The following is a 24,937-nucleotide window of genomic DNA, read 5'->3' as shown; positions in this document are numbered from 1 at the left end:
CAAAAAATGTCGTACCAGACAGGCGATTCAGTTCGAAAAACAAAAACTAAAACGCAAAAGTTTTAGTGAGATTAGTTATTCGAACATGCAATCGTCTGGAACTCCAATTAATGAAATTGTCAAAAATCCCTTCGCGTATCAAAAATTAAAAGCAAACTCGAATGATGCGTAAACTGTTAGCATCAGTTTGTTAAAAGCACGCGATCAGCCAACAGTGAACGATGGCAAACACACACACCCGATCGAACACCGATCGCTCTCGCTGAAGTCCTTGCCCAGCCTTGCATGCGACATCTACTCACTTTCAGCTTGTCGATCTCGCGCTTCAGTTTGCTAATCTCGTCATCGCGGGTTCGCAGCAGCTCCCGCAGACCGGCGATTTCCTTCTCGAGGGACGACGATGACACCGCCGATGCCGATAGCGGTAGCCGGTTTTCGCTGGTCAGCGTCGGTGTGCTGCCGTACGACTGGAAGCTGTCCGAGTTGCTGGCCGGCGGGATCGATTTGCGCCGCCCGTTGCTCAGGACCGTCCGCTTCCCGTACAGGAGCTTGGAGTTTCTGCGAATCTGCCGAAGACACAAACAAAAACAGGAGGATAAATTTATTAGTTATAATCAGTTAGATGCGAAACAAATACAACCGTAATTTTATGACGTGTGTAAACAAACGTGTTTGGATCTAATAACATAAATTGTATGCAAATTGTGACATCACGGAAGGGAGCCAGCTTTTGATTCACAAATCACGAAACTTCAATTGGCTTCATTGGAAGATCACGAGCTAAGCGAACGACCGTCGTCGGTCGATGACAACGTAAAATTGATGTTTGCGAAAAATATTTCTCCTGTTATGTTTTCGGCAAACTTTTCAGCTACGAACCAACGAAAGAAAGCCTTTCTTTTGGAATCCGGCTCTAACTATTTCAGCTAACTGTAAATTCCACAGCTGATGATGTAAGTAAACAATTAATTAGATAGCACTGATACGAAAACAAACTGTTTATTTTAACACCACAAATTTCAACAACAACAAGGAAAATTGTAATATTCAACTAAATTGTTATGTAAGTGCGGAAAGCGACGGAGTTTAATTGCCAGCCCGCTAAGTTTGTAGGCTTGATGTTAGAATTTAGACCACCCGAAACCAGTGAAAAATAACTAAGCAAAAATGACCAAAAGCTGAGAAAAAATCTACCGATGCTTAGACAGATGATATATCCCTAAAAGCCGTTTCTTTTCTCATAACAACGCTAACTGTGTGAATCATCAATTTCTTTGAGGTAGGTAGAATAATTTTATCACCGCGAAACGATCAGGTCACCAACCCCCCTAGATATTCCATTCAAAACCCTTGTCCTACCGATACATCTAGTGACACCATCACGCATCAAGAGCTCGTTGTCAGCCACGCCGTTGAGTTTCTCGAATAGCCTAAGTTTGAGAATACCAATCGGTCAAATGTTTTATTATAAAAATGGGTTATCAATTAATAGATATGCTATAAAAATGCAGACCATCAATAGCCCGTGCAACTGAATCAGCCCGATGGTGTGAAATTCACACCGTAACATCATTGTAGCGATGAATTTCATCGATGTCGCACATTTAGTTTGTTTACTATTTATAAAACGTGCTCTAATTTGTTGTTTTTTTCGTGCGAAATTTAAAAATTGACAGTTTTGATTAATTCATCGGATCTCTAAGGAATTTACTTAAAAAATGCAAAGCCATGGGTATAAACGTCCTTAAGAACTTGATCCTTCTTTATCGACAGACTTCGCCGCCGGTTATTACAGTACAGGAATACTACGGGGCTAGGGTAAAGATCCTATTGACTCAATAGCGGCACCGCCCAGTTGAGATTCGAACCAAGGACGACTTATCGCTTGTTAGACCAGCATCGTACCCCGGAGCTAACTGGGCGGGCCAAAGAATTTATATGAAAACTAGATTTATTCGAAACGGCAACTGTGGTGGGGAGTTCATATCATGACATCTGAATCAAAAGGATCGCAGAAGTTCAGGAAGAAATCATTCGCTACGCTTTTTGGTTTCTACTTTGGCATAATCCGAAAGATTTGTCGCCTTACGAAAGCCAATGGGCGCTGTTTAGCATGAACATGAGTACTCTAAAGAAAAGGCGCAACATTGCCAGAGCTGTGTTCATTAGAAAACTATTGCAAATTGTGACACAGTTATTGCCCAACTTTTGAGATAGATTATTACGTGAGACCACAAACTGCCGCACAGTGGTCCGAAAGTCCAAAAAGCTGGCAAAAATGTCAAAACGACCTCCTAGAGGGTAGGTGACTACTGCAAAGTTGCTCGAAATACTCGGGAGATCTTTGTGATATCATTCAACTAGTGCTTAACCCTTAAATTATAGGTTAACTCATTAATACACGTTATTGCCATAATATAATTTAATTATTGGTTAAGTTTTTCAGTAATGGTTGAGACGATTTGATAACTCTCAGTTGCATTATAAGGTACTGAAAGGTCGGATAACATTACATTTTCATTTAATAATTGCTTAAGCAGTTTTTTTTATTGAAAGGTTTTTTCACATTTCTGCGACTCATTCGATTTTCTCAGCTCATTTGATTCAGTGCATTCTAATTGCATCCGAATGGTATTATGGAGCAGCTATTTATTATTAAATAAGTTTTCAAATAAAGAAATACAAAAAAATCAAATTCAATACAGACTCTGATGAAGCCGGCAAGTTGTAGGCGAAATACGTATCAGTCTGAATAATGAAACAACTAATAAAAGTTAACCAGAAAAACTTTCTTCTTATTGCTTTGTTTTCAGCCTGTACTATGCCCTTGATTAAATAATATTAGACTTCTATTTTTTGCCACAGAAAAGTGTGAAATCATTTTTTCATATTATTTATTGTATTAGATATATTTATAATAGTTACGAATTTAGACTGGAGCATACATTAATGTAATGTATCATACAGCGAACGATAATTACAGTTCCATGAGTTGTTTCGATGCTGTGTCAGATTTTGAATACTTTTGATTACTTTTTAAATAAAATATTAGCTTTGAACCATGTACATCCTTATCGTAAAAGGGTCTTCAATCTAAAATGCAAGACTTACAATTAAATGTAATGGGAGTGCTATGTCTCCTGTAAAATCTGTTGAAATGTGCAGATGTGCCTTAGAAACGCGTCATTCTGTTTCGATTTTCCCAAAACAAACTAAATTGTTGTTTTACGCTACGAAACTCCAAAATCAATTTAATAAACTATATTAATGCTTGTCCCTTTCATTTCCACGATATCCTGGACTAGCAGAATAATCAATGCCTACTATCATATATTGAAACCACTGCAAGGATTATTCGTTTCAATCAAATTGGCTGACATGAATTCGTACATCTTCTCAAAAATTTGTCTTTACTTTCTTAGTTGCAGAAAGTTGCAGCCAAATTTAGGCTTAATCAGTTCCTCATAGGTATACCTGCACACTAAAAGTAATATGGCAGCGGAACTCGACGGGTTCCATAAGTTACGACTGTCAATTCAAAAGTGTTTAGATATTCGTCCTCATTTGTGTCATAATCAAGCCAGACTTGGTGAACCAATAATATTTAAAATTAGTGTAACCTTCTAAATAATATTGAAATAGGTATCTTAACTAAATATGTTATTATTTATGATATTTATGCAACGTCTGCTACATACCGGTAAGAAACAACCATGCGTGTTTTTGAAAAGATTTCACCGGCTTTAACGTTATTAAACAAGTTCAGATGACCATAGCTTTTAGAAAACTAAGAAACGAACAACCAAAATGAGGATTTAAGCTCATATGGGTATGTAGAAGAACACTTTTGAGTTATATGATCAATTAAAAATACTTGCAAAATGGGGTTTCTGCCAACTTTTTTGATTTTCGGACCACTGTGTGCTGGCTTCGGTCCTCCCTTACCCAATTTTCTGTTCTTTCCTTTACGCGTCTTATCTCGTCGTGAGGATACTATCATCAGCATCACCTTTCCTTCATTACTTTCTTCTGCCGTTCCCTCCAACTATTGTCAATTAATATCTGACCTCATTTTGAAGGTCAGAATAACAAAGGGGTTACCCTATATGGTATAAAGCCATTTGGCATAATGGTCATTTCGCATAACGACTTTTTGGCATAAATAATAATTAAGCCAGATGTTGTTGTTTAGTACTTAATTACGAAAAGCAACAATTGACAATTGACAATTATTTTAAAGAAACGAATCAATGCGAGGACCAAAGAAAAATAACTCATAGTCGGAAAACCTAGTAAATATCAAATGTATTATACCAATTGGCATTATGCCAAATAGTGTTATGGCAAATAACATTATGCCAAATAGCATTATGCCAAATGACTCTATGCCAAATAGGCGACCGCCAACAACAAATAGGAGATTGTTCTATAAAAACTGAGCATGAGCATAAAAACTACTTTTGAAATCACAAAAAACAATACCTTGCATTTGAACGTAAATGATCATTCAATCGTATTTCATAGCATAAGAGTGGATCAGTGGGCGATCAGTGGATCCCCCAGCTTGGGTAAAGAGGAACGGTACACATACCTACTGGATTAAGCGTTGCCGATCAAAAAGTCAGGAAAGCAGAAAAACTTAAAGGTCGCAAGGTTCAAAAAATCACGAAACTAAACGAGTAAAAAATTGAAAAATCAGAAAAATCGAAGATACAATAAACAAAAAGAGCGAATAGTTGGCAAAGGGAGTCGAGTCGAAGAGGCAGTGTCAAAAATTATAAAACATTTGGAAAGACGGAAATCGAAACAGTCGAAAAAGCTATAAACTGAGAAAGAAAAAAATCAAACATTTGAAATGCCAGTGAAGTGTAAAAACTGGTGAGCCGAAAAAAATGATGAGCCGAAGCTGGTATTTTTTCTTGTTTTACTTGTCTCTGACTCGCGGAGAAAGTGTGGACAAGTGGAGTAGCGTTTGGTGAGAAGGACTGGAGGGACAAAGATTAGATGTGAGACTATCTATTGAGGGTTGTGTGGTAATAGTTTCATTGCCAAAGCACTTGGGCGCCAAAGAGCCAATAAAGTGTGGGTTGGAGTCCCACTTACCAACTTAACTATCCAATTTATTTTTGGTCTCATACAGGGATGGTTCGATCACTTTGACTCAATTTTGATTCATTTGACACTACCGTCTCAGTTGAGCAAAATTTGACAAAGTTATGTATGAGACATTCGTAGAACTCGTTATTATTTACAATTTTGCTGGATAAAGTGTTGCTGTATCTTTTGTAGTTACGGCGCTACAAGGCTAGTACCTCTTTAGTAACTAAATGAACGTTCATTTAGTTACTAATGTGGTACTAGCATTGTAGCACCGTAACTACAAAAGATACAGCAACACTTTATCCAGCAAAATTGTAGATCTAGTTATTATCTACAAATATCCCATACATCAATTTGTCAAATTTTGCTCGGTTAGGACGCTACTGTCAAATGAATCAAAATTGAGTCAAAGTGATCGAACCATCCCTGGTCTCATATCGAAATTATGCCAGTTTCATCCAATCTACCATTTTTTTTCTCCAAACGACGGGATGGCAAAAATCCTATGAACAATAAAAATCTAAAATTAAAGTGCAAATAGGCATAATGTTGACAAGTTCAAGTTAAAAACCGAAAAATTCGAAAATTCGCTCAAGCGAAGGTCGAAAACTTGAAAAGCAAAAAAAAACTGCAAGGTATAAACCCCAAAGATTGTACGAAAGAGTGACGTAGGATTATATCAGATCATTAGATTTATTACATCTTCAACATAGTTGCACAGACAATTTACTAAACTGATGATTGGATCCTACGTCTAAAAACAGTCTTACTTATTTGAAAATCATAAGCTTCTCCAGCGTCATTAAAAACACGGCAACACATGGCCCAAGGTTCGTTGTATCCGTAGTTTGTGAGACGCGAGGGCTACCACAGTAGGATACGATTTCGGAGCTGCCTTCGGGGAACATGAATGTCTACCTGGCTTAAGAGAGAGCTGCAATCGACATCTCCACTCCACTCTACTAAAATTGCTCTCCGACCCCTCCATAAAATTGCTGATCATTTTATCTATCCAACGACATATAAGTTGTTCAGTTTCGTGCAGTAGTTTAGTCGTTATTAGCATTTGAAATCTTTCACTCAAACGTTACGCTTATATTTTCGTTTGCACAAAGTGCTACCCAGTCCCAATATAGTAAACAAAGACGTTATCTTACGTCAAAAATTAAAATTCTAAATGCCAAAGATTCTTTAGTCAGACTGAGCAGTCAACTGGTTAGGATATGAAATGGGAAAGGCTACTAGGAAGAAGCACCCAACATAGCTCTATGCATCCCAAGCTCCTACCTAGCGCCACTGAACCACTCGACTTTATTTTCAAGTTTTATATTATTTAAACGAATACTTTTGGTAGTCTTATCTATTTTCAGAGAGCGAAATAAGGCGCAATGGCCTTGGCCAATTACAGCCTGGCGTCTGGTCTTAATGCCATTGGTTCATCCCCAAGGGTCCGGAGTAATCACTTAACCTTTATTAGCAAAGATACTCCCAACGACTGTAAATACATCATTATCTATAGAGTGTTGGGTAACTCGGTTTAAATATTTCAGAGAGTAATAGAAGACCACATTTGACGAAAAAAATTCTTCTACGCATCTGGACAAATATGAATCATTACAGAGTTATTAAACATTTTTAGTTCTCGGTTCTGTTTGCCTTAATCTAACTCTAGAACAAAATATGCTAACCAGCTCAATTCCATTGCTTTATTTCAATAGCTGAGAAAATTTTGTTCTGAAAATTGTCCTTAAATTTCCTACTTCATGAAATTTAGTAACTTTTCAGAAGCTTGTTCTCCTAAAAAAGCGTAATAAAGTTTATTGCTTTTGTCTACCAATTTAAAGTTTTGGTATCGTTCTACAATTCGTTCTTTAGCGTGAAATGCCTATCTTTTTTAGTTTCGTTGCAATTTAATTTCAAACGTATCGTTTTGGGTGTTGAATTAGTATCTGAAAGCTGCACGAACTCATACGTCACGCATAGCACACTAGATTACCTCGTGCGACGGACACGGTCTGACTCGTGTGGAAAACAACAATGAAACAGACTTCTCGGGTCTCTTTAGGACGTTTCTGAAAAGATTGCAGCATAGAAATGTATTCTCCGGAAGAATAACCGCGGACATCCGCCTTTGTAGTGGCGTCGGTAATGGTTAAGCATCAACAGCCCAGCAGAAGTATGGTTGTAAATTTTCCGACCATCGACTACCTAATGCAAGTGTGTAAACACAAATCCAGAAGTGTTCGTTTTGTTACACAATGATTTTAATTTTGGAACTTTTACGACAACGCATCGTCGCTTCCGAGAAGGAACATTGTTTTCAACGAAGCTTCGAGAAGAGCAGCATCAGCAAATGGCGCCAGTGATAAACCATGAAATTTTGCGGATTGTGGGAAATGATTCCAAGCCAAGTATAAACCAAGCTGCGCCACAGTCCCGTTTTACCCTGGAAAATGTGGAGCGTGCGGACCCGGTAAAAGTGCATTCTTTCCACACTAGGGGTTCAAGAGCTGCTGCCTGCGAATAGACCTAAGCGGTTTGAGGTTTGCAAGATTATGCAAGTAACAGTGGAGGTAAACCCACAATTTCTGAAAAACATTGTTGTTGTTTTTCATACGTCAAAGATTGTGTCCGTCGCACGCGGTGATCTATGCTATGCGTGATGTATAAATTCGTGCAGTTAACTAATTCTAATACTAATTCAACACTCAACACGATGCGTTTAAAATTAAGCTGCAACGAAACTAAAAGAGTTAGCCATTTCACGCCAAAGAACGAATTATAGAACGATACCAGAGCTACAAATTGGTGGATAAAAGAAATCAGCTTTTATCACACCCTTTTAGGAGAAATTTGATCGAGAAATCTCGAAAAACACTTATTTCAATGCGTTTTGCTTCTGAAAGTTTACTAAATTATATGTAATAAAAGGCTCAGTTTTTGAATGAAAGTATCAGAATTGAGCTAGCTAGTATAGTTTTCGTACTAGAGCTAATTTACGGCAAACAAAACCGATAACTAAAAATGTTTAATAACTCTGTAACGATTCAGATTTGACCAAGTGCATAGAAGGATTTTTTTTCGTCTAATATGTTGCTCTATCACCCCCCGAAATATTTAGGTATTATTTAGAAGAATAGAATTAGGTATTATTTCGGATTCCACTTAATTCCTTCCTTTTCATACTGCTCAATTGGCCTGGCTGTTAACCAACAAATTGATTGCTTCAAGTAATCGCCATTGTCCAGGATACTATCGAATATTAGCTGCGCTAGTGTGAGATTAGATTAGACTAAATTAGATCAGACTTTGCAGCCAACGGGACAATGATGCTACCAGCTGTAACCACCAGTAGCCAGTTGATATTAGTACCTCGAGCAGGGATGGAAAAAAATCGCCTCTAACGATCAAGATCATAGAAGCGATCAGATTCAGATTTATTGACATCACTACTTGTAAGCGACAAACACTTTGTTGCGATCCGTACAGATTATGACAAACCTCATGTCAGATCATGTTCATTGCATGATTACGTTGAGAAATATAACAGATACAGACGATTGGTTGTGTGCATCGCATGAATCACAATACAAACAACATGTCTGACCTTTTTTCTTGCAGCTAGGTAAGATGTAACACTGTGATCGACTGCTGAGACTGTTTAGAGAACAAAATCTTGTGATCAACGCTAAAGATTCACTGTTTGTCATGATCTGTACGGATCGTGATCTGTGCGTGTGGCGATAACTCACAGATTTTATCAAAATCACTGATCTTCCATCCCTGACCTCGAGGCTAAATCTAAAAACAGAGGAGCCGAAAATGCTTAAATTAAAAAGTCAAAAGCCGAAAAGTCGAAACAGGAAATCAAAAAGTTAATGAATCGCAATGCTCGAAGAGTGAACAATTCGATCTAGAGCGAAAAAGACAAAAAATAAAACCAGAACAGTCTAATCTAAAAAATTCAATAGTTAACAAATCGTAAAGTTAAAATCTAAAATTTGACAATTGACAATCGAAAAGTCAAAAATTCGACCAATGAAAATATAAAAAAGCCTTGAAAAGTCCAAAAATACAAAAGTTTGCAAAGTCGAAAGGTTGAAATGTTGTAAGGATATAAAGTATGAAAGTCTAAAAATCGCAAAAGTTGAAGAGTCAAATTGTCAAAAACCAAACATTCAAACATGATGCATGTCAGAAAAATATGTGAGTAATTCTCGCTGAAACGGGGCCACTACTGACACGAGGTCTTCAAATATTGGAACTGTTGCGCTTAATTGGTTGAAAATGGTGTGCAATTAATTTAATCTATTTAATGAATGTTCCTTAAAGTATTTATTCTCAGCTTTCCGATGGTGGTCTTAAAATGAAAATCGGTTGGGGGCTCATGGTGACAACGGAGATTTTTTGATAAAATCCAATATGGCGACCAAATTCAAGATGGCCGCCAAACATTTTTTTATTCCATTTGAAAGCCCTGTTCTTCTTCTTTACAGAACCGGGCCATTCGTTAGTTGTTTCATGGCAAATTTATGAAATATCACATGATATAGATCCCAAGGTTTGCTCAAAATTCAACTTTTTTTGAAACTGTTAAGTCCCTTGGCGAACGAGGGGTCCACTATTTCGAGGTATCAAAAGTGTAATTCTTATTTTTCAACCAATTAAGCGCAAAAGTTCCAATATTTGAGGACCTCGTGTCAGTAGTGGCCCCGTTTCAGCGAGAATTACTCATGTTTTAAAAACTTTGTGTATCATTTCTTTATGCAACTTCCAAAATACAAGTCCGGTCATCATCAAATTTGGAAGTAAGGGGTGTGAAATGCTCCTCATTCGCAATTAATTTCTGAAAGGGAGGAATGTCTGTCCAATCAACATTACGCAGGGCGGTAAGTTGGCGAAGCATTGTGCTCCATAGACCAGAACAAGCTGATGGAAGCGACAGCAAATACTGTGTGGAATTTCTTCCTTCCGAGCAGTCCCCATCGGGGTGGAAGCTGGGAGAGATACGTAAAATCCGTAGAAATAATATCTTTTTCGATATAAACCTTCCAAGACTACCAACGGATGAAATTCTCAATAACAATTTGCTAAAAGTTGGAAACACCATAAATTTGTGATTATTTATGGCACATACCTGTTGGAGACGCAGAGAATGAAGCATTACCTTCCAATAATTTTTGTTGCATTTATCCAACTGTTCAGTCTTTTTTTGTAAATGATGACTGAAGGGTATATCATAGTATCAATAAGTGAGCGCACGAAATTACTCAAAAAACACAAAAAATTATGAATAATTTGTTTGAGTTTGCGGACGGTTCCTTATTTTAGTACATGGATTGTTTTCGGAAATGTGGTCCTAGATTCGGAGTAGTACGAAGTAAGTTCATCACTCTCAGCACAGAAAATAGTGTAGGCGAAAGTGAGTCGAGATAAATGTGAACAGGTACTACATCGCATCCAGAATAAAGCTAAAACGTGAGTAAGTTATGCAGTTAGAAATGTCACATAAATTTAAAAGATCACCACTTGCAACGGTGGACGTTATCCGGACACCTTCATCAATTTATCCTTATTAAGTATTAATATATGCAATTCATGAGGTTCAGCTATGTAGATAACTTTGTAAAGCTATCTTAGACCGTTTATGAATAATCGGTCATTAAGTAGGCTGCGAAAAATAACTTAAACAAATCCGAACGTAACGTTGGTGTCAAACAGTGTAATTTTCCTGCGTATTTTTCAGATTACTAAAAAGTAGTGCTTTCAAGCTTTGAGATTTTGCGACCTTATTATTGCAGGAAAACCAATTTTCATCAATTAGCTTACAGTCAACAAAGAAGGTGGGTTTTAATTATTTGAGACAGTTACACATTAAACTATTTAAGTAAAGTGTAATTTAATAAATTATAATTTAAAACTATGTCGTTAGATCCGGACATGCTTGACTATTGATGGTCACTGCTTAATACTTTTCTTAGAAAAAGCGAAAGTTGGATCACCCAGAATTGGATGTAATAAATTTTGATTATATACTTCAAGGCATTTAATGTAGAAGTACTCAATCACTTATCACTTTACGTTCTCTGGCTAGGCAGGTGACTTCTTCAGTGTCTTACTTGACTAAAATCGTGCCGTTAATGACACAAAAGTGGAATTGAAAGTAAAAGGTGAATAGAAAATTGCTTATTTAATATTTAATTTTTCAATTAAAAAATTGTTTACTTAAAGGTATAAATTTGTTAGACGAAATGTGAGAAATTTTTGCCTGTCTGGAAGAAGGTTCAAAAGTGTTCGGATGCTATGGACAAGACATACCTTTTTATTTCTCTTATTTCAATGTATTTTAGTGAGTTTTTATTATAAAACTGATGCGGTATTGCAAGTTTAAGCTTTATATTTGATTATAGTACAAAGCAATTATCGATATGCTCGGAAATTGATGCAGCACAGTATGTTTGCATTTTCAAGAGAACACTTCATTGTGTTATTACTTAATAATAATACAATGATGAACATTACAGTAGTAAAATTGAAGTAATATTTATTTATTTATTACTTGAGCCAAATAAATAGACGACGATAGTTCTTGTTGGGGCCTTTGGTTAAAGTTTTAATTGAATAACGGTTCTTTTCTGTCTTAAACATAACATCAAGTTGAGCAGTTCTAAGAAGTACTGATTAATTAAAAGTGTTTTCATATGTTCCCTTTATGAATGAGCATTCTTCTGTTTTCGCTGGTGCCAACTGGCACATATTAATGTTCCATAATGCAATGCAGAATGAAAAAATGAAGGACCAATCAATTACTGAAATGACTAGAATGAAACCCTGACAAATCCAATTCATGACTTCAACACAACAAACCAATCTGGCAGACAACAACATTGCGATTAATCTGTTTTTTTTTTTCGAACATACAACCGCCGCGCCATGCAGCCGCCTAAATCACTCCCAATCGGGCCAACTTCGAAAATAATGCGGGTACCAACAATGCGCGTGTTAGTCATCGAAACCCGCGCGCTTGCGTTGCGCTTCACAACAGCAACAAAAAATATGAGTCGCCCGCTTTGCTCCGGCAGCATCCCGTGATCGGTCAGCCGGCCTGGCCTGTTGAACGAGCCAATTAGCGATGTGGCGTCACTTTTCAATTGAAGTCGGAACGCTTCTTTCTGACAAACATCAGCCCCACCATCAGCCACTTACCTTCTCCTTGACCGGTGCGTCAACATTCGGCACGATCTTGGAAGTTTTCCGCATAAGCGACGACCCATGGCCCATTGGTCCTAGGATACCGGAAAGGATGAAGAACTCATGCGCCGATGGATCGAGTTTGGACTTTAGTGGCCCAACCGACGCTTGCCGTTCGAGCACCTGCGATGGAGCACTCCGTGGACTGCTTTCAGTACTGCTACCACTACTGCTACCGCTGCTGCTACCACTATTACAGATACTATTGCACACACAATCACCAAAGCAGCGATTATCTACGCTGGTTGCACTAGCAGGAATCGGAATGCTTTTCTTGTTCTCTACCACCGTTTGTTGAATATCACTTTCACAAATCTTACTTTTTTTCTCCTGTACTAAAGTGTCCTCGTCGATGACCGCTGACGGATCAACGCCACCGATACTAGCATACTTGAGGGAAAGCTGACGAATGTTACGATTGCTGAAGGAGTTTCGTCCCTGGTCAGATTCGGCAGCAAACGACACATACGAATCCTGTGAACTGCTGAGATCCTCGATTCCGCTGGTTTGAATATTTTGGCTGTCGTCCTCCTCGTTGACTTCGTCTACGCTCGAAGAGGTGGAGTAATTGTGAGCTAAAGAACGAATAATCGAGTCTACACTGCTGTCACAATGGGGGGACAGTCCTGGGAAACTCTTGGACCCTTTCTTCAGACAACCCCGAGGTGCCGATGGAATGGATATCGACGGAGTTTTACCGTCCCTATTGAGTCCGTTGTTGCCGGGAGATACTTTTTTGAGCACGAACTCCGGATGAAAGGCGTAGTCTGCACCGATGTTGGGCGTCGAAAGACGCTTGCAATGTGTCGAGTGCAGAACTTCGAACTCTCCGGCCTGTGCGGAAGTGATCACCGGACGCGTGGGCGATTCACCCAACTTTCGCGCGTATTTGTTTTCCTCCGTGAATAGAGTGGTCGTATCCGGATGAGCGAATGCGTGTAAAACTTTGATTTTACGAAAATCTTTTTCCGACGTTGAGATGGGCCTATTGCGCGAATGATTGTTACGGCTGCGTTGCGAACTTCCGTCAGGACTTCCGCTGGACACGGTCTCTCTGGAGATGGTATGCGATTCACCGCCCGGGCTGCTGCAACTGCACTTCACGTACAAACTGCCACAAGTATTGGATTTGCGGAACCACGCGCGTAATCCTAGCTTCGCTGATTGCTGCGGCGACGGCTGAGACTGAGAGTGAACTGATTTCTCGATTTGGGACTTTTCGTCTCGCAGCTCGAAAATCGTCACCGCCGCCGACAGTGGTGCCGTCGTTGCTGGTGTTAGTGCCGGCCCGGCTGCTGCCGTGGCCGTTGGTCCAACATTATCACCTATTTGTATATTTTCCTTGTTAACCATTGCCATTCTGACTGAGCTGTGCTTACTGACAATGAAGCTGCCACTGGCCCGGTGGGTGGTGGTGAAGGTGGAGAACACCCGCTGCCACGGTTTTCTCTCCTTCCGCTCCCTCTCCGCTGGCCCCGCAGATTTGTCGTTCCGATAGCCACCCGTTCTTCAGATGTAAATGAACCACTTTTCGAGCCGAGTGACTGACCCGACTCGGCCTGGCTAAAGCGAGCTTTTCGTGCTTCGGAAGCTTGTGTTTCTTGACCCTCTTTTTTCGGGCGTGATTTTTCCCATTAAAGTGACGGCGCTGACGACGGAGTTGCTGGTTTAGTTCTAATTATCCAAGTCCAAAAAAAATCAGACCGATCAGGCTGGTCAAACTGGAGCACACACCACTTCGGGGATAATTTCCTGCGGAAACGAAAAGGAAAACAAAACGAAACTGAGAATTATATTCGCTAGAACAGACTGGTTTGAGGGGTTGCATATTGGCTGTAAGAACGATGATATACTGGACGGTGATAAAAGTGGTAACTCTAGGGGTGTTGAAATATTTATTTTCACCTCGAATGATGGTTCTATTCAATCATGCATTTTGATCGAACACAATAGGAAGGGAAATTGTAATTTCATTATTTTGATTAGGCAATCAATCAACAAACGAGTGGGAATGAGCAATGTTTATTACGAAAATGTACCTAAATATAATATATGGGATTACTGATGACATTCCAAGGATTTTAATATTAGGCGCATTTAGTATGTAAGTAACTAATCCTACTTAACTAACTAACTAAACTGTACCTTCACACAAAAACATTTTTCAAGTATTTTTTTTTTGTATGCCAGAAGGGCTTTGGGTTAAAAGGCCACTGCGACAGTCTTAATGATCGTCTTTTGTGGCAGGCCCCGATTGCTGTACACAGTTTACGGATCGCTCATACCCATTGATGGAGTTGAGCGGAATAGTTGTAATCCTGTGCCCCAATTCGGTACTACATGGTTTATAAAGCCAATGACCGTTTTGGGATTTGGGCTCCATACCTGATATGGAGTAAGAAGGAAACTTCCTAAGAAGTTGTGCCTTGATAATGCAAGAGCTCCGCAATAGCAGAGCAGATGCGCTGAACTTTCAGGTTCAGAGTTACAAAAGCGGCAGGTGTCAGATGATACCTTTAAATGATATTCCGATATTCTTTAAATGATAAAGAGCGGGGCTGTGTCCTGTTAGGAGTTCCGTGACCGTGCGTAGTTCACTACGAGTTAAATGGAGTAGTTTTTTAGCTACTGCAGGGTTTGGGTAGATAAACTGTTTAGCTTGTCTACAGCCCTGTGTTTGATTCCAACGGGATGCTATTTCTAGCTTTTCCCATGTCATCAGTTCGCCTTTCACGGCGGATTTGGAGGTGCCCAGAAACGGTTCAGGACCAATAAATTGCTGAGCTGATCCTTGTCTTGCTAGGTTGTCAGCAAATTCATTGCCCTCGATTCCGCAGTGACCGGGAACCCAGAGTAATAAAATTTTGTTTTGGCGGGAGAGTTCCCTCAATTCTGTGCTGCACTCCCAAACTAATTTGGACACGCATTTGGCGGACTTGAGAGCCAGTAGTGCTGCTTGGCTGTCCGTGAAGATACCGATTTTCAAGTTTTCAAGTTGAAGATACCGATTTTTTCAAGTAATTTTGTTGTATAATAGAACTAGTCTTTGGGAAATTGTTGAAATTGTTGTCATTCCAAGGCTACCTCCTGCAGGACCCGATAATTTGTTCCAACAGCACGAATGTTTACTCAAATGCTCTGTTCATTAGAGGTGTGATAAACTCACTGGCGGGTCCAGGCTAGGGCACGTGTCTCCTTCTCTTCAATAGTGCAAGACTAAACAATTTCTGTAATCCAGAAATCCTCAGTTGATAATTTAATATACGGTTATATTTACGACGAGTAAATTATTTACGTAAAAATAGTTCCAGTTTCAAGTCCAATCTTATGTCTAGTTACAAATTAACTTTCACGTTCACGTCACAAGCTTAATTGCATGTACAAATTCCATTCCAATTTGATGGCCAAAAAGTTCAAGTCCAATTTAAGGTTTAGTTTCGAATAAAATTCCAAATACAATTTAAAGTCTAAAGCGTCTTAGTTAAGTTTTCTTCTTTTTATTTAATTTTAGGTACAATTTAAAGTGCCATTTGAATCTAATTCATATTCAATTTGAAGACCTATTTCAATTCTTACTTCAAGTGGGAATTCAGATTCTAGTCTAATTTCAAGCCCAATTTCAACTTTGATTTTAAATTCAACTTCAATTTTAAATTTAACCAATTATAAGTTAAGTGATGGTAGAAAGCTCCAAACAAAAGCTAGAAAATTATGTTCTGTCACATAGACATTTAATTTTTGAAATATTTTTTTCTTGTTTGTCAAGTTCTATACTTTTGCTGATCAAAAATTAATAATTTCAAACCCCATTAGACATACGAACGTTAGGCATAATGAACGATAGGGAATACCCAAGTACCAAGTTTTATTGTGCTCTTATTGAGGTTTTAATGATCAATTTTGGTCACCAAAACAGGCATAAGTGCGTAATAAAACCAGCATTGTTACTTGGGATGGACATGCGAAATGCATAATGTATGGTAGACATAGTGGACGTTAGGTAATCTGCTGTTAGCTTACAAGCGGTTTAATCGATTCAGTTACCGATATTACCGATATTCCTCTAAAACGCTTGAAACTATTTTCTAATTATTTTGATAATAGTTTAACCAGATAAACATTGACCTTAAAAACATCATTTTCATCGATATAATTTGATAAAATTATTTTCGACAAAATTCAGTCAAGGAGGGGCTCGGCTTTTCATGATACGGCCAAATACAATATCGGCCTTCTGTGACAGTTGTTGAAATTCGGCCATTTGGATTTCGGCTCTTTGTTGTTCGGTTATTCGGTACCAACTCATGGAGCAAGAGCTAGGGAAAACTGACGAAAGTCGATGGACCTAGGAAAGCGAATAAACCAGACAGATGTAATCTCGCAGCAGCCGGTACTTCTGATGGCGGGTTACTTGCAACCCTCGACGGTCTGTACCCGTCTCTCCATGAAACGTCCATGAAAAGCCATAAAACTTTTTCACGGAATTATACCTAACGGTGGCAAATGTTTTTCGGGAAAATTGTGCCTTATGTTTATGATAATATTATTATGACAAACGTCGTTATACCAAGCAACATTATGTCAAATAGATTTATGTTAAATGGGCGACCCGATTCTTATTGTATTGTAATGCAGCGATGGTGGGCTCAAATGCGTACTCGTAGGAAAGCAAAATTCCGTAAATTATGTCTAATGTCTATTATGCCCATCGTCCGTTATGCCTAATGTCCGTATGCCTAATACCGCGTACCATTCTCATATTATGAACCAAACAGCATAGAGCGCACAGTTCGTTATGAGAATGTAAGTAAATTTTCTTATCATATTCATCGAAAGATTATGGATGGATCTAGAGGCAATCCATTCAATGCTGCTTTCCAAAAAAGAAGCAAGAAATGAAAAATAAGACAAGGAGATAAAATGGAAAATATCACAAAGAAAACCATGTCAAAAAGTGGACAAACGGAATAGAAAAAAGGAAAGCGCAAGAGAGAGAAAAAGAAGAAAAACTGAAATAAAAAGAAATGAAAGAGGAAAGAAAAAACACACACAATGGTGACAGAATGGCGGAGATAACGGACACAAAAAAAGAAATAGGTGAAAAAATGTAAATGTTAGAAAGAAAGGAAGGAAAGCTGCTTGCTTGCTGCTACTAGAGACCGAGAAATCCTCTGCATCATCCACAAGTGTCACAGGAAGGAGTTATTGTTAGGAGTTATTGGAACAAAGAGTCAGGAAATACGGGATTAGCAAAAAGGAAAAACGATAAAAAAGAGGAAAAAATAAAAGGAAAAGATAGAAAAGTGAGAATAAAAACCAGAAAAGGACGGTACAAAAGAGTAACAGAACAAAAAGTTGAAAAACGGGAATGGTAGAGAAAACAATGGTACAGAAAAGAGGTAAACCATGTGAGAGAATAAGACGAAAAAATTCCATTTCTCATTTTAACTAAAACTTTAAATCTAATTTAATTCCAATTTCAAAATCAATTTCAAGTCAAATTTAAACTGTGATTTCAAGACCAATTTATAATACAATTTGAAGTCCAAATTCAGATCTAATTTCAAATAAAATCTTAAGTCTAACATTAATCCATTTTACGTCCAGTTTTCAATCCAATTACAATTTCACTGTTAAATTTAAGGGTATGAAATGGAGAAGGCAAACGAGAAAGTGACCAACATAACTTTTGCCAGCCCAAGCTTCTACCTAGCGCCTCCATGCGGCCATACCCGGTAATACTCTATTGAGTAGCTAAGCTAGGAGGTGCGATGCCACGTGGTTCCCAGACGCCGGATCTCAAAACTGAGATTTTGGATCTTTGGAAGCCTAATATGTTATTTTTATTATTTGTTTCGTTTCAGCTCATCAAGTTTTAAATTCGATTTCATAGTAAAACTTCTAAATTGAAGTTCAATTTTAAATCCAAGTCCAAATTCTAGTTTAATTAGAAGTAAAACTTTAAACCCAAATTAATCCAAATTTAAGTCTAATTTAATGTTCTTTGCCAAGTCCGCTTTCAGGTTCAATTTCAGCTTTAATTTCTAGTCCAGTTTCACGTTTGATTTCTAGTCTAGTCAACTGTAATTTCAAATCCAACTGCACCCGAGAATCCGTTATTTTCACAATAATCGACCGGTTTTTGTGATGAGTAATAAAAGATTCGCCATCCTATGTTTTTTGAGCTCTTGGCCTGTAAAATCGAGTAAAGATAACAGTTGGTTGCCCCAATTTTTTTTTTTTTTTTTTATTTTCGATTGAATATTTTATTGCGTATACTGAAGTAGGGAAAAGCCTTTGGGAGTGCAACTTCTTTGAATGTCGCTTCTCCCGAAGGCATAAAAAACCTACTTATCTTTTCAGTGAATTTACAAATTTATCGTGTTTACAATGAGAAAATATTCCTACTAGCTAACCCAGTGAACATTATGTTCTTTGAAGGGTTGGCCAATGATTTTTTGAAGTATGGCATCTCTGATTCCTTTTATTAACTACTCAAAATATTCTAGGAAAAGTAACGTGTTAAACTATCGCAAAAGTGCTTTTTTAATCTTTGCAAAAATAACTTTATATTAGGTGAATTTTTCAAATCAGCAGGAAGGTTGTTAAACATTAAGGTTCCATCATACGTTATCCTCTTTCTGCCATATTCGGTCCTTATTCGATGTAACGCAAAATTGTTAGATCGCCTAGTATTGTGGGAATGATTTTGTCTTCTAAGTTCTTGATTAGAATGTACACCTCGCAACCTAGTTATTTTAAATATATATACTATTTTTCTGAAATCATGCAATGCTTGTACGGGTAAGATGCTGTTAGCTTTTTCTGTGTAAAGTAGCGTTCTGGAAAAAGTATATGGCAACTTATATACGGATCTTAAAGCTCGAGTTTGGAGAACAACCAGTCTCTGAATGACCGTTTTAGGTGCAGATCCCCATACACTAATTAAATATTGAAGTTTAGAGTGTATATGGGCGTAATAAATGTTCAAGAGAATTTTAGTAGGTACGAAATAAGATAATTTACGGAGCAGACCACAAACCGGAGATAAGCTTTTAGTTAGACGATTTATGTGTGAGCGCCAGGATAAAGTTTCATCTAATATTAACCCAAGGTATTTGTATTCAGTAACCTGTAGAAGTGGAGCATGTCCAAGGGTCAGGTGTACATTAGTAGAAGCTGGATTTCTTGGTGATTTAAATACAATCACTTTGGTCTTTTCAATGTTCATAGACAATACGTTTTGCTTGAAATAGTCATCAAGAATTATAAGATCCGACTGCATAGGAACTTGAATAGACGGCACATCCTTACCGGTATAAAAGCATGCTGTGTCATCGGCAAATAATCTTAGTTTACCTTTTAAAGGAAGTTTCCCCATATCATTGATATACAGTAAAAATAGTAAAGGGCCTAAACCGCTACCCTGAGGTACACCTACTGTAATTGATCTCAAGGTACTACGTTCATTACATACTTCAACAAATTGGAATCTACAGCTCAGGTAACTTTTAATAAGATCTCCCGCTTGACCTCTTATTCCCAATAATTCGAGTTTGGATAGAAGTATGGCATGATTTATCGTATCGAATGCTTTACGTAAATCGATAAACAATCCGCCGACGATTTTTTTTGAATCAAACGCATTCAAGATATCATCAACTGATTCTATACAAGCTGTTTCCGTACTAGAACCTGTCCTAAATCCAAATTGATTATTATATAATAAATTATTAGTATTAATGAAACTCGTTAAGCGTTTTGTTAAAAGCTTTTCTAGAATTTTACTAAAGATTGAGATCGTTGAAATTGGTCTATAATTAGTCATATTATTGGGATCTCCACCTTTAAAAATTGGGACAACTCTCGAAATTTTAAGGCAGTTTGGGAACTCTCCACTTGAAAGAATTTCATTGAAGACTCTGCATAATATTCTAGAGAAATCTAAATTAAACTTTTTTATATCAGATGTTTGGATATTGTCAGGCCCTGGGCTTTTATTGGTTGGTAGATCATCGATTAGGTTTTTTATTTCAACTTCCAAGATTGGTTCCAAAAATATTGATTGTTGATTGGGTAAAATAGTTCTAAATTTGTTGAAGTTTCTTTCGCTTTGCAAGTTACTGGCTAGTCTAGCACCAATTTCAGTGAAATAGGTATTAAATTCTTCAGCTAATTGCTGAGGATCCTCTACCGTCAACCCATCTAGGTTTAATTTTAATTGTTGCTTATGTTTGCCTTCCTTGCCTAATAATTTATTAATGTTGCTCCATAGCTTTTTAGTATTACCGTCAGTAAACAGCATTTTGTAATAGTTAGTTTTAGCTATATTTTTAGCATTATGAAGTTTTCTATTAGCGTGAAGAAGGAGTGCTTTTGTGTGGGTATCTGAAGGATTCCGCTTTAGTCTTGCGAGGAGTTTGTTCTTAATTTGCATGAGCTTCCACACGTCGAATGTAATCCAGGGGCAAACGTTATTTTTAATTCTAGCTTCAATTTCAACAGTTGTGGTATGCTTTATGCGCAACTCATTATATTTATTAGAAATAGCTAACAGTGTATCATTAGGATTTCCAATAAGATGAACACCGCAAACTTCGGCAATAGAATTTCAAGAAAAAAAATTCTGAAATCTGACCATCCCAAGCGGCTTTATACATAACAAATCATTTACCAGCGCGCCAATCAACGGCAAACACGAACCCGAATCGAAGTCGAGCAATCTTTGGACCGAAAGTCGCACATCTTGTTTTGGCAGATAATTTGCAGATCAATAATTGATCCGGCATACAACCCTTGCTGCGTCACGCCGTCAGTAATCAGCACAACACACAACACAACGTTGTTGGATTATTTACTCATCGACTCAGGTCAGGGTGGTTACTTGATTAGGTATGAGCTTTACTCATTGTAGTCGAAGCTTAAGTTTTACATTACATTCCATGCACTCCGTTCTCTTATCAACCTTCGTCTACCTAAAACAACAGAACACAACTTGCGGGCGGCAGGACCCGTCTCGGTTACGTTCAAAACCATTCGTTTAGCTAGCAAAAGATTGATAGTAATAGCTTAAGACACTATGTACATAGTGAATGTTATCTAATTAAAAAAATTATCTCCAAATAAGCAGTGACAGATTACATCCCGTTTTAGTGTAATCTTATCAATTTTGTGCAAGTTTTATCTCTCCATTCCACTGCGTTGAGTGTCATGAGAGAAGTCTAACTTCCGGGCGATTTCGAATCAGTTCGCATCCCACTACTGTTGTAGATGAACGTCATCGAATCCAAGAGATAAAAAAACCAGTTCAAACCACGCGTGTCAGTGGATTAGCAAAAATACTTCGCGGTAGTAGGTTGAATGGATTTTTACTTTACACAAGTTTTCAGGTTGAAAATCTTAAGACTGAAAGAAAATTTTACAAGCACTATAACTAATAATTGTTGAGGAAGTTCAAGAGAAACAAAAGTACAATAGTGTCAGAATTGTTATCAGCCAGTTCCTGCTCTTATTTACCAGTTATACTATCTCCGGTACTGTCTGTGACACCCCATAGTCCATCGGTCAAACTTCCCTCTACTGACAAACGTAAGCCACACTCATTCAGCCTATAGCTTGATCATTATCATTTGCATTTGTTTCAGTTTACTTTTGCCTACATTTCTGTGCTCTATTCTTGAACAGTTACGAAGGCATACCTTACACTTTATATTCACTGATGCGCCCGAACAGCACATCACTATGAATACGAAAGCCCGGTCAGTCACAGTCACTCTCTTATCAGTCAGTCAGCTGAACAAGAGGCGCGTGCTGTGTGCGGCTTTTTCTTTTCTTCACTTATCATCTGCCGAAATTATTACCATAACAATGAACGTGAAATCGAGAGCCAAAGTTATTTAAATTCTCTTTTCTTAGGTGCCTTTTCTGCGGTACACTGCAGTAGGGGGATTAGGGGCATAATGAGCACACGGGGCGAAATGGGCATCCCTCTTTTCTACGAAAGTACGCATTTTGTAACATCATATGGCATGCGGAACACTGCTGTAGGTACTACAGTATCTATTTATTAAAAAATGAGTGATCTCTACTTTTAAAACACGGAGTTATATTAAAAAACTCAACTTGGTTCTCAGACGCTGAAAAAATTATAATTTTGGTGCACTACCAAATAAGGTTTTACGATCATTTAAATATCTTAAACTATAAAGTGCACGCTGCAACATGATGTATACATTGTATCTCAAATTTCACCATCATTGAAGTTTTGATTTTATACTATAAATAGTGTAAAAACCCATTTTTACTTTAACTACTTGACTGGGGGCGAAATGGGCACCCTTAGGTGAGGTGAAACGAGAACTATGTCACATTAACTAACCTGTCAGTTTCTTTGTTTATCGCGTCAATGCTTGTTTACAGTGATGGTATGAATATGCCAAGAGAATCCGGAAGACATAATTGGTCAAAAAAGGCCTTGCAAGTGGCCTTGACCACTCTAAGGTGAGACGGAATACTCACAAAACAAGTCGTCAAGTACCACAGCATTCTGCGTCAGACGTTAGCTCGGTATGTGAGGCCAAACGAAAGGGCAATCTCTGGGCAGGAGGTGGACCAAATTGATTCCTTCAAAACTGTTTCCGCTCCCGCTACTGGACAAGAGCTGGTGGTCCATATTTTGTATATGGAGGTTTAATGCTACGGTATTACTACCCGTGAAATCAGAACCCTCATATACCAGCTGGTAGAGGGAAACGGAAAAGCATATGTCTTCAACACTAAAACACAGCTAGCTTAAGCGTCATCCGAAACTGTCCTTGTGTGCTCCAGAGGCAACCTCCGCGGATTAATTTCCTTTAAGCGGCTTGCGGTCAACAGTTTTATCGGCGTTTTGACACGTTTTATGTTTGTGTATGTATGGGTGTGTATGTGTATGTGTATATGTGTATGTATGTGTTTATGTATGTGTATATGCATGTGTGTGAGTGTGTGTGTATGTGTGTGTGATTGTTGTTCTTATATACACCCTTCAAGCATGTGTTTATAAGGGTGCTCATTATGCCCCAGGGGGTGCTCATTGTGCCCCACACACTGACCGATTTTTAGTTTTTGAAACATAAGTTTAAATTGCAATTTTCGTCATCATATCAATTATTTTTCAATTTGTTAACAGTATGCCTTTAATTATCGATAGTAAATGTATGTTTTGCAATGACGACACTTTAAAAATTCTGTCATTTTGGGTGCTTAAATCAGTCAACAAGTTAGGGTGCTCATTATGCCCCTAATCCCCCTACCTATCAGTACGCTACAACGCTTTAGCGAATGTTTATCAATAACGTTATCAGGGACAAAAATGTATTAGAAGATCGTCCGCAGGGAACAATAAAAGAAGTACAATCTACCTAGGATGAGTAGGAAATGTGCTATAGTATCAAAACTTATATAAGTTATCCTGCCGTGTCGTGATCTTGTCCAAGTAATTTGAAGAGATTTAAAATTTTAATACATTGGAGATACCAGTTCTAGAAAAATGTCCCCTTTTCCTAGAAAGAAACTCAAATTGTTGGAAGACGCGTGGAATTGTTGGAAGACGAATTTTTGACTTCGACGGTAGATGGAACTTTTTCCAATTATTGTATGCGTTAATGACATGATATTCTTTACTTTCAGGTTTTAGCTTTCTATGCATAGTATATGCACATTTACAGTAAAATGTACTGATATTTTCCTGGTTGGAGTACAACATAAAGGCAAAATATTTTCGTTTCTATTTCTTCCTACATTTTGACAGTTCTTAATATGATTTCGCTGACCAAACTACGCAAAAAACAACAACAAAGAGACTGCAATGATGAAAAGCTGGCGAATATACGTTAGAAAGACGACAAAAGTACGACGAATATACAAAAAAAAACTGGACGAAATCACGACGAACAAACTTCAAAAACGAAGAAAATATGAAGAAAAGATGGCAAAAGATCATGAAAAGACAACAAATATACGACAGTGAAATGACAAAGAGACGACGAATACGAAGAAAAGGCAACAAAGAGGTGACAAAAAAAATCGGCGAAATGGCGCCGAAAAGACAACGTTAATATGACGAAGAGACAACGATAAGATAACGAGAAGACAGCAAATAAACGGCTACAAGACGACGAACATGCAGTGAAAAAACAACGAAATATGACCAAGAAGTGAAGACAAGACGGCCAAAGACAAAAGTTGTCAAAACTTCTGTGAAAAGAGGCAGAAAAGACGTAAAAATAAAACAATACAAAAACGACGAATAGATAACTAAAACAGATACAAAACAAAAAAGACTACAAATGATGATGCCATGAAACCAAAAACACCACAAAAGACAATAAAAAAAGACAACAAATCGTTGAAAACCGTTAAAAAGCCGATGCAAAGATACCAGAAAGCCAGGTTCTAAAAATAACGAAAACGACTAATAAACATTCAAAAGACCACTAAAAAACGACGTGCCAATCCCGGTGTAGTGGTTAGTATTCACGCCTTTTGCAGCAGTTTCGTATTAGTTTTGTACCATTTGTAAACAGATTTACAAATGGCTGGGGGA

At 37.9% G+C, this 24,937-nt stretch overlaps 1 protein-coding gene across 2 annotated transcripts in view; it reads right to left on the bottom strand.

The window, feature by feature from the left end:
- The window catches only part of LOC128743977 (cGMP-dependent protein kinase, isozyme 1), a 68,745-nt gene that overhangs the window by 8,083 nt on the left and 35,725 nt on the right, over positions 1-24,937 (bottom strand). For both annotated transcript variants that reach the window (XM_053840691.1, XM_053840692.1), the window contains exons 2-3: positions 12,307-14,103; positions 303-566 (exon numbers count right to left, since the gene is read on the bottom strand). In XM_053840691.1, coding sequence (XP_053696666.1) covers positions 303-566; positions 12,307-13,710 — 1,668 coding nt within the window. In that variant the 5' untranslated portion in view covers positions 13,711-14,103. The remainder of the gene's footprint in view (positions 1-302; positions 567-12,306; positions 14,104-24,937) is intronic.

The sequence above is a fragment of the Sabethes cyaneus genome, chromosome 3, assembly GCF_943734655.1.
Source record: "Sabethes cyaneus chromosome 3, idSabCyanKW18_F2, whole genome shotgun sequence".
NCBI classification, from domain to species: domain Eukaryota; kingdom Metazoa; phylum Arthropoda; class Insecta; order Diptera; family Culicidae; genus Sabethes; species Sabethes cyaneus.
This window is presented reverse-complemented; position numbering and strand designations above follow the sequence as displayed.